This window comes from Bombina bombina, chromosome 4 (genome assembly GCF_027579735.1).
Source record: "Bombina bombina isolate aBomBom1 chromosome 4, aBomBom1.pri, whole genome shotgun sequence".
Classification (NCBI taxonomy): domain Eukaryota; kingdom Metazoa; phylum Chordata; class Amphibia; order Anura; family Bombinatoridae; genus Bombina; species Bombina bombina.
The window spans coordinates 1,054,279,331-1,054,295,492 of NC_069502.1; the positions used below are offsets into that span (position 1 = coordinate 1,054,279,331).

The following is a 16,162-nucleotide window of genomic DNA, read 5'->3' on the forward strand; positions in this document are numbered from 1 at the left end:
GCGTTCTGGCGAGACGCCATGAGATTCAATTCTGGTGTGCCCCAACGATGAACCAATTGAGCAAACACCTCCGGATGGAGTTCCCACTCCCCCGAATGAAAAGTCTGACGACTTAGAAAATCCGCCTCCCAGTTCTCTACACCTGGGATATGGATCGCTGATGGATGGCAAGAGTGAGTCTCTGCCCAGCGAATTATCTTGGAGACTTCTAACATCGCTAGGGAGCTCCTGGGCCCCCCTTGATGGTTGATGTAAGCCACAGTCGTGATGTTGTCCGACTGAAATCTGATGAACCTCAGGGTTGCTAACTGAGGCCAAGCTAGAAGAGCATTGAATATTGCTCTTAACTCCAGAATATTTATTGGGAGAAGTTTCTCCTCCTGAGTCCACGATCCCTGAGCCTTCAGGGAATTCCAGACTGCACCCCAACCTAGAAGGCTGGCATCTGTTGTTACAATTGTCCAATCTGGCCTGTGAAAGGTCATACCTTTGGACAGATGGACCCGAGATAGCCACCAGAGAAGAGAATCTCTGGTCTCTTGATCCAGATTTAGCAGAGGGGACAAATCTGTGTAATCCCCATTCCACTGACTGAGCATGCATAATTGCAGCGGTCTGAGATGTAGGCACGCAAATGGCACTATGTCCATCGCCGCTACCATTAAGCCGATCACTTCTATGCACTGAGCCACCGAAGGGCGCGGAATGTAATGAAGAACACGGCAGGAATTTAGAAGCTTTGATAACCTGGACTCCATCAGGTAAATTTTAATTTCTACAGAATCTATCAGAGTTCCTAGGAAGGAAACCCTTGTGAGGGGTGATAGAGAACTCTTTGCCTCGTTCACTTTCCACCCATGCGACCTCAGAAATGCCAACACTATGTCCGTATGAGATTTGGCAATTTGGAGGTTTGACGCCTGTATCAGGATGTCGTCTAGATAAGGGGCCACTGCTATGCCCCGTGGTCTTAGGACCGCCAGAAGAGACCCCAGAACCTTTGTAAAAATTCTTGGGGCTGTAGCTAACCCGAAGGGAAGAGCCACAAACTGGTAATGCCTGTCTAGAAAGGCAAACCTTAGGAACCGATGATGATCTTTGTGAATCGGTATCTGAAGGTAAGCATCCTTCAAATCCACTGTGGTCATGTACTGACCCTCCTGGATCATAGGTAGGATTGTCCGAATAGTTTCCATTTTGAACGATGGAACTCTGAGGAATTTGTTTAAGATCTTTAGATCCAAAATTGGTCTGAAGGTTCCCTCTTTTTTGGGAACCACAAACAGATTTGAATAAAATCCCTGTCCTTGTTCCATCTGTGGAACTGGATGGATCACTCCCATTATTAGGAGGTCTTGCACACAGCGTAAGAATGCCTCTTTCTTTATCTGGTTTACAGATAATCTCGAAAGGTGAAATCTCCCTTGTGGGGGGGAAGCTTTGAAGTCCAGAAGATATCCCTGAGATATGATCTCCAACGCCCAGGGATCCTCTACATCTCTTGCCCACGCCTGGGCGAAGAGAGAAAGTCTGCCCCCTACTAGATCCGTTGCCCGGATAGGGGGCCGTTCCTTCATGCTGTCTTAGAGGCAGCAGCATGCTTTCTGGCCTGCTTGCCTTTGCTCCAGGCCTGGTTAGATTTCCAGGCCGGCTTGGATTGCGCAAAAGTTCCCTCTTGTTTTGTAGCAGAGGAAGTTGATGCTGCACCTGCCTTAAAGTTTCGAAAGGCACGAAAATTAGACTGTTTGGCCCTTGATTTGGCCCTGTCCTGAGGAAGGGTATGACACTTACCTCCAGTAATGTCAGCAATAATTTCCCTCAAACCAGGCCCTAATAGGGTCTGCCCCTTGAAGGGAATGTTAAGTAATTTAGACTTTGAAGTCACGTCAGCTGACCAAGATTTAAGCCATAGCGCCCTACGCGCTTGGATGGCGAATCCAGAATTCTTAGCCGTTAGTTTAGTCAAATGAACAATGGCATCAGAAACAAAAGAATTAGCTATCTTAAGTGTTCTAAGCTTGTCAAGTATTTCAGTCAATGGAGTAGCTGTCTGAAAGGCCTCTTCCAGAGACTCAAACCAGAACGCCGCAGCAGCAGCGACAGGAGCAATGCATGCAAGGGGCTGCAGGATAAAACCTTGTTGAATAAACATTTTCTTAAGGTAACCTTCTAATTTTTTATCCATTGGATCTGAAAAATCACAACTGTCCTCGACAGGGATAGTGGTACGCTTTGCTAAAGTAGAAACTGCTCCCTCCACCTTAGGGACCGTCTGCCATAAGTCCCATGTGGTGGCGTCTATTGGAAAAAAAATTCTAAAAATAGGAGGGGGGGAAAACGGCACACCGGGTCTGTCCCACTCCTTAGTAATAATTTCTGTAAACCTTTTAGGTATTGGAAAAAACGTCAGTACATACCGGCACCGGGTAGTATTTATCCAGTCTACACAATTTCTCTGGCACTGCAATTGTGTCACAGTCATTCAGAGCAGCTAAAACCTCTCCAAGCAACACCCGGAGGTTCTCAAGCTTAAATTTAAAAGTAGACATATCTGAATCAGGTTTCCCCGAGTCAGAGACGTCACCCACAGACTGAAGCTCTTCCTCAGCTTCTGCATATTGTGACGCAGTATCAGACATGGGCCTTAAAACATCTGCGCGCTCTGTATTACGTCTAACCCCAGAGCTATCGCGCTTTCCTCTGAATTCAGGCAGTCTGGCTAATACCGCTGACAGGGTATTATCCATGATTGCCGCCATGTCCTGCAAAGTAATCGCTATGGGCGTCTTTGATGTACTTGGCGCCATTTTAGCGTGAGTCCCTTGAGCGGGAGTCAAAGGGTCCGACACATGGGGAGAGTTAGTCGGCATAACTTCCCCCTCGTCAGAATCCTCTGGTGATAATTCTTTTAAAGATAACAGCTGATCTCTATTGTTTAAAGTGAAATCAATACATTTAGTACACATTCTCCTATGGGGTTCCACCATGGCTTTTAAACATAATGAACAAGGAGTTTCCTCTATGTCAGACATGTTTATACACACTAGCAATGAGACTAGCAAGCTTGGAAAACACTTTATATCAAGTTAACAAGCAATATAAAAAAATGTTACTGTGCCTTTAAGAGAAACAAATTTTGCCAAAATTTGAAATAACAGTGAAAAAGGGCAGTTAAACTAACAAAATTTTTACAGTGTATGTAACAAGTTAGCAGAGCATTGCACCCACTTGCAAATGGATGATTAACCCCTTAATACAAAAAACAGATTAACAAAACGAAAAATATGTTTTTTAAACAGTCATAACAACTGCCACAGCTCCTACTTTTGAAGCCTTTTGAGCCCTTCAGAGATGTCCTATAGCATGCAGGGGACTGCTGAGGGAAGCTAAATGTCACAGTTTGTAATTTTAACTGCACCAACTGTAACTTTTATACTATAACAGTGGAAAGCCTCAGGAAACTGTTTCTATGCAAAAATAAAGCCAGCCATGTGGAAAAAAACTAGGCCCCAATAAGTTTTATCACCAAAGCATATATAAAAACGATTAAACATGCCAGCAAACGTTTTATATTGCACATTAATCAGAGTATATACCTCTGATAGCAAGCCTGATACTAGTCGCTATTAAATCACTGTATTTAGGCTTTAACTTACATTAATCCGGTATCAGCAGCATTTTCTAGCAAATTCCATCCCTAGAAAAACTTAACTGCACATACCTTATTGCAGGATACCCTGCACGCCATTCTCCCTCTGAAGTTACCTCACTCCTCAGACATATGTGAGAATAGCAGTGGATCTTAGTTACTTCTGCTAAGATCATAGAAAAATGCAGGCAGATTCTTCTTCTAAATGCTGCCTGAGATAAAATAGTACACTCCGGTACCATTTAAAAATAATAAACTTTTGATTGAAGAAAAAACTAACTATATTTTACCACTTTCCTCTTACTACCTCCAGCTATGTTGAGAGCTTGCAAGAGAATGACTGGCTATGGCAGTTAGGGGAGGAGCTATATAGCAGCTCTGCTGTGGGTGATCCTCTTGCAACTTCCTGTTGGGAAGGAGAATATCCCACAAGTAATGGATGATCCGTGGACTGGATACACCTAACAAGAGAAATATATATTTATACAAAACACAGAAGGGGACTGCACTCTCAGACTGGACTGGGTACACATCCCATGACTCTGCAACCCTGGGTGCTCACTGGCACTCATAGGAAGCTGTGCTGTCCCCAGAGTCACAGGCAGTTAACCCCAGACAGGCCTGGGTGCAGGGCCCATTGGGAAAATTACAAAACAAATTAATATAACACACAGAGAAAGTCCAGCACTCACTTACAAGCTCCCAGCTAAGATTAAAAACAAAAATGGAAGGCTTAGTTACCACATGTGGCCAAATGGATCAAGCCCAGGTACCTCTACAAGGTCCCTTTCAAAACCTGGGTCCCTAAAACAGCTACACAATGCAAGCTGTTTTAGGGACCCAGTTTTTAAAAGGGTAATTTGTTTTGTAATTTTTCCTATGGGCCTTGCACCCAGGCCTGTCTGGTGTTAACTGCCTGTGACTCTGAGGACAGCACAGCTTCCTGTGAGTGCCAGTAAGCACCCAGGGCTGAGCATGTTGCAGGGTCCTGTGATGTGTACCCAGTCCAGTCTGAGAGTGCAGTCCCCTTCCGTGTTTTGTATATATCTAGGGTGATTACATAAGCCTGTGCACCCTTCACTTGTTTCCAGTTTGTTTGATTAGCACATTAATCAGAGTATATACCTCTGATAGCAAGCCTGATACTAGTCGCTATTAAATCACTGTATTTAGGCTTTAACTTACATTAATCCGGTATCAGCAGCATTTTCTAGCAAATTCCATCCCTAGAAAAACTTAACTGCACATACCTTATTGCAGGATACCCTGCACGCCATTCTCCCTCTGAAGTTACCTCACTCCTCAGACATATGTGAGAATAGCAGTGGATCTTAGTTACTTCTGCTAAGATCATAGAAAAACGCAGGCAGATTCTTCTTCTAAATGCTGCCTGAGATAAAATAGTACACTCCGGTACCATTTAAAAATAATAAACTTTTGATTGAAGAAAAAACTAACTATATTTTACCACTTTCCTCTTACTACCTCCAGCTATGTTGAGAGCTTGCAAGAGAATGACTGGCTATGGCAGTTAGGGGAGGAGCTATATAGCAGCTCTGCTGTGGGTGATCCTCTTGCAACTTCCTGTTGGGAAGGAGAATATCCCACAAGTAATGGATGATCCATGGACTGGATACACCTAACAAGAGAAATATATATTTATACAAAACACAGAAGGGGACTGCACTCTCAGACTGGACTGGGTACACATCCCATGACCCTGCAACCCTGGGTGCTCACTGGCACTCATAGGAAGCTGTGCTGTCCCCAGAGTCACAGGCAGTTAACCCCAGACAGGCCTGGGTGCAGGGCCCATTGGGAAAATTACAAAACAAATTAATATAACACACAGAGAAAGTCCAGCACTCACTTAGAAGCTCCCAGCTAAGATTAAAAACAAAAATGGAAGGCTTAGTTACCACATGTGGCCAAATGGGTCAAGCCCAGGTACCTCTACAAGGTCCCTTTCAAAACCTGGGTCCCTAAAACAGCTACACAATGCAAGCTGTTTTAGGGACCCAGTTTTTAAAAGGGTAATTTGTTTTGTAATTTTTCCTATGGGCCTTGCACCCAGGCCTGTCTGGTGTTAACTGCCTGTGACTCTGAGGACAGCACAGCTTCCTGTGAGTGCCAGTAAGCACCCAGGGCTGAGCATGTTGCAGGGTCCTGTGATGTGTACCCAGTCCAGTCTGAGAGTGCAGTCCCCTTCCGTGTTTTGTATATATCTAGGGTGATTACATAAGCCTGTGCACCCTTCACTTGTTTCCAGTTTGTTTGATTAGCAAAAAACAAGGGAGACCCAGCAAACAAGAAAAAGCCTGATCCGGCCAGTTGCACGTCTGTCCGGCTAGCGACCTCTAGCCCCAATGTAGAATACAGTTAAACTGTTCCACAGCACCTTTCAATATTAAATGTCCTTTATTAGCAACTCATGGACAGAATATTATGCGACGTTTCGGGAACGCAGTCCCTTGATTAAGGGACTGCGTTCCCGAAACGTTGCATAATATTCTGTCCATGAGTTGCTAATAAAGGACATTTTATATTGAAAGGTGCTGTGGAACTGTTTAACTGCAGTTTTTTTGATTGAGAGCTTGCATTGTGTGGCTGTTTTAGGGACCTAGGTTTTGGAAGGGACCTTGACGAGGTACCTGGGCTTGTCCCATTTGGCCAAATGCGGTAACTAAACCTTCCATTTTTGCTTTTAATCTTAGCTGAAAGCTTCTAAGTGAGTGCTGGACTTTCTCTGTGTGTTACATATATACAAACCACCGATCAGCAATAAGGACATCCTTGAAGAGGGGTAGGTTGGATCAGCCCGTGGCCTGTCACTTTGCAGAGCAGCAACATACGGTCAAAGACCTAAAATACACTATAATTGATCACCTCCCGCCCTTGTCTAGAGGTGGGGACAGGAATACCCAGCTCTTAAGAAGGGAAGCTTGCTGGACTTATGTGTTAAACACTCTAATTCCAAATGGGCTGAATACCCACTTGGATTGGCAAGTGTGTTTATAGTACCTTCCAATTCACTGGGACTAGACTGCTTGTAATTGAACGTCTAATGTGGTCCCAAGATTACAGGTGCTGGTTATTTATGAATTATGGTCACTACTGCTTGTTCATATATTCGGGCCCATCTAGTATGCCTATGTACTTTTTCTGTTTTTCCTTTGTTGTGGAGACACATATTGTGTACTATTGTCGATGTTGCCCATTTGGTTTATTTTCTATATGCTCAACAATCTAGTATACTTCTCTGACTGTTATGTAATGCCCTATGGATTGTTTGCATCTGTTTGCATCTGAGAGTATGGTAAGTTTGGACTTTATGCATGTTTGCTGTTCCTTGATTATAGGGCCTTTTACAATGTGTAACAATTTTTGTAACAGTTTTGATGCATATGGTTTATTATGAGTCTCGTATGTTTCTTTATCATTTGAGGAATGGATGGGTGATGTGCCAAGGCTGCCTCTCATGGAATGTCCGTGAAATTTGTTATTTGGTTGCCATGGTCACGGGTCTTGAGGTTGGCTGATTGGGCCCCACACCTATTCCGGCTCTTGACACACACCCTGTTCTGACTCACTGGTGCCCTTAATTGGTATTTGTGGCTGATGCTTCTTTATACTATATATTATGTGGATATTAGTACAACACCGCCAAAATGTGCACAAACAATCGTTTGCTCCCTGGTGGTAATGGCAGGGTGTCAGTTGTTTTATTTCCTCATTTGGCTGGGTTGTACTAATGTCAGTCTTATCCTTTGATCATTTTGCGTATATAAATTTGTACTTGATGATTTGGCATACAAGATAAAGCTGTTGGTTATACCTGTTAAGGATCTCATTGGGCTTTCTAGCATATGTGGTAACTTTGGTACGTGGCAATGTCAATATGTAAGCAATGGGATGTGCTTATACTTCTGCATAAGAGCTCAAACTGTTTATACTGCTTTTTGTATGTTTACTGAGTTGCATTAGGGGTGCTGAACTGGTGCTACGAATGGGGAAAGATTGGCGGTGTTTGACCTATATTTGAATATGACTGGCCACTGGGACTGGTTGCTCACTGCTGACATGGCCACTGGTCGCTCCTTATTGGTTGCTCTAGCTCTGTGGTATTTCTTTTTTCGTACACCCCCCCTCCTGATATATATATAGTGTTGCTTTGTATTTGTGCTTATGTTTAAGGCTAACATGCATAGGGGTATGTAATTATTGCTGCCTACTGCTGATGGTGTATCATTGTAACATTGCCAGGGCATGTTTACACGTCAGTTTCGATTTTGCTTTGGTCTAGTTGTGTCGGCCGGGCGTCTCTCATTTCCATGACTACGGGTCTCACATGATTAGCTGGTTACAATGTTACCGGTTCCTGTTTCACGCAATTAACGCCTTATCTTAGGTTTGATGTACATTTATTATAATATACTTGGGGATTGTCCAATACATTTGATATGTACATTTGATATCTGCTGTATTCTGCTGCAATTGTCACACATATATGGGTGTTCTATTGTGTATTCTGTTTACAGACTATTCACTCTCGTTGCCTGGGATGTGACATCACCGGGTGGCTGCCGCCCTACCCAGGAGAGCGTGTGTGATGGTGTCTATCTGTCTATAAAGGATGTTTGGTGTTGGGGTAAGTTTATCTATGTACTTATATGTCTGAAGAAGGGGCTAACCCCCCCCCCCCCCCCGAAAATGTTCACTTTCAAGTAATAAAACATGTAAAAAGTCCTAGTGTGTGCACTCTCTGTTTCAGTTTATGTACTTTCTTCTGTTGCACCCCAGTCATTTGAACAGTGAGTCTGGAGTGCTCGTCTCCACTGGCATATATATATATATATATATATATATTCACAGGTATAGAAATATATATATATATATATATATATATATATATATATATATAAATATCTATTTAAAAATACAAAGAACATTTTGTATAGTGTATATAATAGTGTAATATTTTATTTTGATATGTTTATGATGTATTTGGTGAACATTTTTTTAACTTTACGCTAGGTCTTCCGGTGCACTAATACTTTGAGCGCCATTGTTTACCTTAAACTTGTAATATGCACGTTAGTTAGCACATTCTAACATTAGTGCTCCACTTTCTGTTTGCTTGTGGGAATATTTAAAAACATAACGCATAGCTGCATAGAGACATAGAACTAGTTACAGTTTATTTACCTTAACTGGGTATGAAAAAAGTTTCACAAATCCAAAATCATCGCCTGTAGCTAATGATTTTCCATCTTTGGTAAGAGATGCTGCATTCACATCAGTAACATCACTATGTGCAGGCCATATTCCTTCACACGTAGACCCAAGTACACAAGTCCAAGAGTGCCACTCTATCTTCTCCATCTATAAATAAAATAAGCAAACTCATTTAAATACAGAAATATTTGTATTTTTCATAGATAATTGAATCAGTATATTTTCAATAAATGTACACAAGCCTTCTAGAGCAACCAAACAGCCAAGATTTAGGATATCAATGTTAAACAAATGTAGATTGTAAGTGGTGTATCTACCTATCTCATCAAGGCCAATGGTTAATGCTTAAAGGGACAGTCAACCATAGAATTGTTATTGTTTTAAAAGATAGATAATCCCTTTATTACTCATTCCCCAGTTTTGCATAACCAACACAGTTATATTAATGTACTTTTTACCTCTGTGATTACCTTGTATCTAGGAACCTTCTTCCAGCCCCCTGATCACATGACTGTGACTGTTTATTATCTATTGTCTTAAATTTAGCATTGTATTGTGCTAGATCTTAAATAACTTTCTGTGCCTGAACACAGTGTTATCTATATAGCCCACGTGTACTTTCTGTCTCTTTGTGTTGAAAAGAGATTTAAAAAGCATGTGATAAGAGGCAGCCCTCAAAGGCTTAGAAATTAGCATATGAGCCTACCTATGTTTAGTTTAAACTAAGAATACCAAGAGAAAAAAGCAAATTTGATGATAAAAGTAAATTGGAAAGTCAATTAAAATTAAAAGTTCTATCTGAATAATGAAAGTTTAATTTATACTTGACTGTCCCTTTAAATGGACTTTGACTGTTATTTGGCCAGGGGTGTAATTGAGGTCAAAAGCAAAAGCTTTAGCAGAGGCCCAGATTTCAATAGCGCCCTTTTTTGCTGTTTTTAAATTACCAGAGGCTGACCTGTCAACCAAAAGGAGCGGCTTCTCTGTGACTGTCATCTTTTCCCCTTGGGTAGTTCACATTAGAGATTATGCACTTGTGCAGCCTTCCTGTACAAATATGGAGGCAGGTTTTTCTGTACAACAACAGAATTTTGTGGCCATATTGGAAATCCTGCCATCAGATTTGGTGAGGCAAATCCAGACACTTTCCGTACAATGGAAGCCCTGTTTTGCAAGGGAGGGGCACATAGAGGGTCCAGAAATGATGCAGGAGAAACCCTGCCACCCCACCTGTAGAAATTACTCAACTGACTGAAGGACAAGGAGGGGCACAGTTTCAATTGAGACCCCTGAGAACCAGATAGTTGTGCCCCTGGATTTGGCCATTGGTGCACAAACTTATGAGACTCAATACTGGCTACAGCTTTTGTTTATGTTTACTTTAACAAGAACAGTATGCATCATGTTATTTAATCAAAATAGCCAGGTTAATGACGCAACACATTTAATTGATCATTGACAAAAGTTTTAGTGGTGTATCAGTTTAAAATATAAAAAAGGTAGGAAAATCATGAATATACAATTATTGTAGGAAAAAAATATGTTAAAATGCCAGATTTCACATCATGTTAATGTGTACTATTGAACACTTAGGGCACGAAGAGCTAAAGATCTCTGAGCAGACGAGATTATTAAAGAATGCGTGCCAGTACTTCTATTTCCCTGGTGGAATGATCTTAGGGGCGTATACAGCATTTTCATATGGGGAAGAGATGCATACATTACAAAAATGCACAAAAATCTCACAAAAAGGAAATTTATGCTTACCTGATAAATTGATTTCTTCTACGATACGACACTGATTCATCCTTTACTTGTGGGATATTATCCTCCTGCTAACAGGAAGTGGCAAAGAGCATCACAGCAGAGCTGTCTATATAGCTCCTCCCTTGACTCCACCCCCCAGTCATTCGACCAAAGGTATAGGAAGAAAAAGGAGATACTAAAAGGTGCAGAGGTGCCTGAAGTTTGAAACACAAAAATATAATCTGTCGTAAATTGACAGGGAGGGCCATGGACTTGTCGTATCGTAGAAGAAATCAATTTATCAGGTAAGCATAAATTTCATTTTCTTCTACTAGATACGACTAGTCCACGGATTCATCCTTTACTTGTGGGATACAATACCAAAGCTACAGGACACGCAAAACGGGAGGGACAAGACAGATACCTAAACAGAAGGCTGCTTGAAGAACTTTTCTCCCAAAAATAGCCTCAGAAGAAGCAAAAGTATCAAATTTGGAAAATTTGGAAAAAGTATGAAGGGAGGACGAAGTCGCAGCCTTACAAATCTGTTCAACAGAAGCATTGTTTTTAAAAGCCCATGTGGAAGCCACCGCTCTAGTAGAATGAGCTGTAATTTTTTCAGGAGGCTGCTGTCCAGCAGTCTCGTATGCCAAACGGATGATGCTTTTCAGCCAAAAAAGAAAGAGAGGTAGCCGTAGCTTTTTGACCCCTACGCTTTCCAGAATAGACAACAAATAGAGAAGATGTTTGACGGAAATCCTTGGTCGCTTGCAAGTAAAACTTCAAGGCACGAACCACATCCAAGTTATGCAACAGACGCTCCTTCTTAGAAGAAGGATTAGGACACAGAGAAGGAACAACAATTTCCTGATTAATATTCTTATTTGAAACAACCTTAGGAAGAAATCCAGGTTTAGTACGCAAAAACACCTTATCAGAATGGAATATAAGATAAGGCGAGTCGCATTGTAACGCAGAAAGCTCAGAAACTCTTCGAGCAGAAGAGATAGCAACTAAAAACAGAACTTTCCAAGATAGAAGTTTAATATCAATGGAATGCATGGGTTCAAACGGAACCCCTTGAAGAACATTTAGAACTAAATTCAAACTCCATGGTGGAGCAACAGGTTTAAACACAGGTTTGATTCTAACTAAAGCCTGACAAAACGACTGAACGTCTGGGACATCTGCCAGACGCTTGTGTAGTAAGATTGGCAAAGAAATCTGTCCCTTTAAGGAACTAGCTGACAATCCCTTCTCCAATCCTTCTTGGAGAAAAGACAAAATCCTAGGAATCCTGATCTTACTCCATGAGTAGCCCTTGGATTTGCACCAATAAAGATATTTACGCCATATCTTATGATAAATTTTCCTAGTAACAGGCTCTCGAGCCTGAATCAAAGTATCAATGACCGACTCAGAGAATCCCCGCTTAGATAAGATCAAGCGTTCAATCTCCATGCAGTCAGTTGCAGAGAAATTAAATTTGGATGTTGGAACGGACCTTGAATGAAAAGGTCCTGTCTCAGTGGGAGTTTCCACGGCGGCAGAGATGACATTTCCACCAAATCTGCATACCAAGTCCTGCATGGCCACGCAGGCGCTATCAAGATTACCGAAGCCCTCTCCTGTTTGATTCTTGCAATCAGACGAGGTAGGAGAGGAAAAGGAGGAAACACATAAACCAGGTTGAACGACCAAGGTACTGCTAGAGCATCTATCAGTACTGCTTGAGGATCCCTTGATCTGGACCCGTAACAAGGAAGTTTGGCATTCTGACAAGATGCCATCAGATCCAATTCCAGTGTGCCCCATTGATGGATCAATGCCGCAAACACCTCAGGATGGAGCTCCCACTCCCCCGGATGAAAAGTCTGACGACTTAGAAAATCTGCTTCCCAGTTCTCCACTCCTGGGATATATATTGCTGATAGATGGCAAGAGTGAGTCTCTGCCCATCAAATTATTTTGGAAACCTCTATCATCGCTAGAGAACTCTTTGTTCCCCCTTGTTGATTGATATATGCTACAGTCGTGATATTGTCCGACTGGAATCTTATGAATTTGGCCGAAGCCAGCTGAGGCCACGCTTGAAGCGCATTGAATATTGCTCTCAGTTCCAGAATATTTATTGGTAGTAATGACTCCTCCTGAGTCCAAACATCCTGAGCCTTCAGGGAATTCCAGACTGCACCCCAGCCCAAGAGGCTGGCGTCCGGCGTCACTATGACCCATGTTGGCCTGTGGAAGCACATTCCCTGGGACAGATGATCCTGAGACAACCACCAATGAAGAGAGTCTCTGGTCTCTAGATCCAGATTCATCCGAGGAGATAAATCCGCACAATCCCCATTCCACTGTTTGAGCATGCACAGCTGCAGTGGTCTGAGATGTAAGCGAGCAAATGGAACTATGTCCATTGCCGCTACCATTAACCCAATGACCTCCATACACTGCACCACTGATGACCGAGGAATGGAATGAAGTGCTCGGCAAGTAGTTAAGATCTTTGATTTTCTGACCTCCGTCAGAAAAATTTTCATGTCTACTGAGTCTATCAGAGTTCCTAGGAATGGAACTCTTGTCAGAGGAACTAGTGAACTCTTCTTTATGTTCACCTTCCACCCATGAGTTCTTAGAAAAGCCAACACGATGTCCGTATGAGATTTGGCTAACTGGTAAGTTGATGCCTGAATCAAAATATCGTCCAGATAGGGCGCCACTGCTATGCCCCGCGGCCTTAGAACCGCCAGAAGGGACCCTAGCACCTTTGTGAAGATTCTGGGAGCTGTGGCCAACCCGAAAGGGAGGGCCACAAACTGGTAGTGTTTGTCCAGGAAGGCAAACCTGAGAAACTGGTGATGATCTCTGTGGATAGGAATGTGAAGATACGCATCCTTTAAGTCCACGGTAGTCATATATTGACCCTCCTGGATCATTGGTAAAATTGTTCAAATGGTCTCCATCTTGAACGAATTTGTTTAGGCATTTGAGATCTAAAATCGGTCTGAAGGTTCCCTCCTTTTTGGGAACCATGAACAGATTTGAGTAAAACCCCTGCCCCTGTCCTAGTTTTGGAACTGGGCAGATTACCCCCATGGTATAAAGGTCTTTTACACAGCGTAAGAACGCCTCTCTTTTTGTCTGGTCTACAGACAAACGTGAAAGATGAAATCTCCCTCTTGGGAGAGAATACTTGAATTCTAGACGATACCCCTGGGTCATGATTTCTAATGCCCAGGAATCCTGAACGTGTCTTGCCCAAGCCTGAGCGAAGAGAGAAAGTCTGCCCCCTACTAGATCCGGTCCCGGATCGGGGGCTGCCCCTTCATGCTGTCTTGGTAGCAGCAGCGGGTTTCTTGGCCTGTTTACCCTTATTCCAGGTCTGGTTAGGTCTCCAGACTGACTTGGATTGTGCAAAGTTCCCATCCTGCTTGGTAGCGGAGGAGGAAGTAGAGGGACCACTTTTAAAATTTCGAAAGGAACGAAAATTATTCTGTTTGGTCCTTATTTTAACCATCTTGTCCTGAGGAAGGGAATGACCTTTACCTCCAGTAATGTCGGAAATGATCTCCTTTAGTTCAGGCCCGAATAGGGTCTTACCCTTAAAGGCAATAGCTAAAAGTTTGGATTTAGATGACACATCAGCCGACCAAGATTTAAGCCATAACGTTCTACACGCTAAAATGGCAAAGCCTGCATTCTTTGCCGCTAATTTAGCCATTTGGAAAGCGGAATCTGTAATAAAAGATTAAGCTAGCTTGAGAGCCTTAATTCTATCCAAAATATCATCTAATGGGGTCTCCACCTTAAGAGACTCCTCTAGAGCCTCAAACCAAAAGGCTGCTGCAGTAGTTACTGGAACAATGCACGATATAGGTTGTAGAAAAAACCCCTGATGAATAAATAATTTCTTTAGAAGACCCTCTAATTTGTTATCCATAGGATCTTTAAAAGCACAAATGTCCTCAATAGGTATAGTTGTACGCTTAGCAAGGGTAGAAATAGCTCCCTCCACCTTAGGGACCGTCTGCCACGAATCCCAAATGGTATCAGATATGGGAAACATTTTCTTAAAAGTAGGAAGGGGAGAGAACGGAATGCCTGGTCTATCCCATTCCTTAGTAACAATGACTGAAATTCTTCTAGGGACTGGAAAAACATTAGTGTAAGTAGGGACCTCTAGATATTTATCCATTTTACACAATTTCTCTGGTGGGATGGCAATAGGGTCACAATCATCCAGAGTCGCTAAAACCTCCCTGAGTAACAAGCAGAGGTGTTCAAGCTTAAACTTAAAGGCCGTCACATCTGAGTCTGTTAGAGGGAACATCTTTCCTGAATCAGAAAGCTCTCCCTCAGACAGCAATTCCCCCACCCCCAACTCAGAACACTGTGAGGGTACATTGGAGATGGCCAATAAAGCATCAGAGGGCTCAGTATGTACTCTAATACCTGACCTGCTGCGCTTACCCTGTAAACCTGGCAGTTTAGATAATACCTCTGTAAGGGTAGTAGACATAACTGCAGCCATATCTTGCAGGGTGAAAGAATTAGGCGTGGCATAACCTGATTCTCTTCTGACTTAGAATCATCCTGAGACATACTTTTATCAGCTAAAATATGTTCTTTGCAATGTAAGGCCCTTTCAGTACATGAGGGACACATTTTAAGTGGGGGTTCCACAATGGCTTCTAAACACATGGAACATTGGCTTTCACAAACACTTTATTTAGTGAAAAAAATAACAATCTGAAAAATGATACTGCGCCTTTAAGAGAAAAAAAGCGTACAATTTTTCCAAAACTGATCTAAAATGAAAAAAAGTATCCCAATTTTAGAATATATCGGCTAGATTTAGAGTTTTGTCGGTAACGACCCGCGAAGCTAACGCTGGCTTTTTCTGGCCGCACCTTTAAAATAACTCTGGTATTGAGAGTCCACAGAATGGCTGCGTTAGGCTCCAAAAAGGGAGCGTAGAGCATATTTAACGCCACTGCAACTCTCGATACCAGATTTGCTTACGGACGCGGCCAGCTTCAAAAACGTGCTCGTGCACGATTCCCCCATAGGAAACAATGGGGCTGTTTGAGCTGAAAAAAAACCTAACACCTGCAAAAAAGCCGCGTTCAGCTCCTAACGCAGCCCCATTGTTTCCTATGGGGAAACACTTCCTACGTCTGCACCTAACACCCTAACATGTACAACGAGTCTAAACACCCCTAACCTTACACTTATTAACCCCTATTCTGCCGCCCCCGCTATCGCTGACCCCTGCATATTATTATTAACCCCTAATCTGCCGCTCCGTAAACCGCCGCTACTTACATTATCCCTATGTACCCCTAATCTGCTGCCCCTAACACCGCCGACCCCTATATTATATTTATTAACCCCTAATCTGCCGCCCACAACGTCGCCTCCACCTGCCTACACTTATTAACCCCTAATCTGTCGACCGGACCGCACCGCTATTATAATAAAGTTATTAACCCCTAATCCGCCTCACTAACCCTATAATAAATAGTATTA

The 16,162-nt window shown here is 42.6% G+C and overlaps 1 protein-coding gene across 1 annotated transcript in view; it reads right to left on the bottom strand.

Annotated features, from left to right (window-relative positions):
* The window catches only part of EML6 (EMAP like 6), a 540,560-nt gene that overhangs the window by 169,993 nt on the left and 354,405 nt on the right, over positions 1 to 16,162 (bottom strand). The window contains exon 25 of the mRNA XM_053712691.1: positions 8,855 to 9,031. Within this exon, the coding sequence (XP_053568666.1) occupies positions 8,855 to 9,031 (177 nt within the window). The remainder of the gene's footprint in view (positions 1 to 8,854; positions 9,032 to 16,162) is intronic.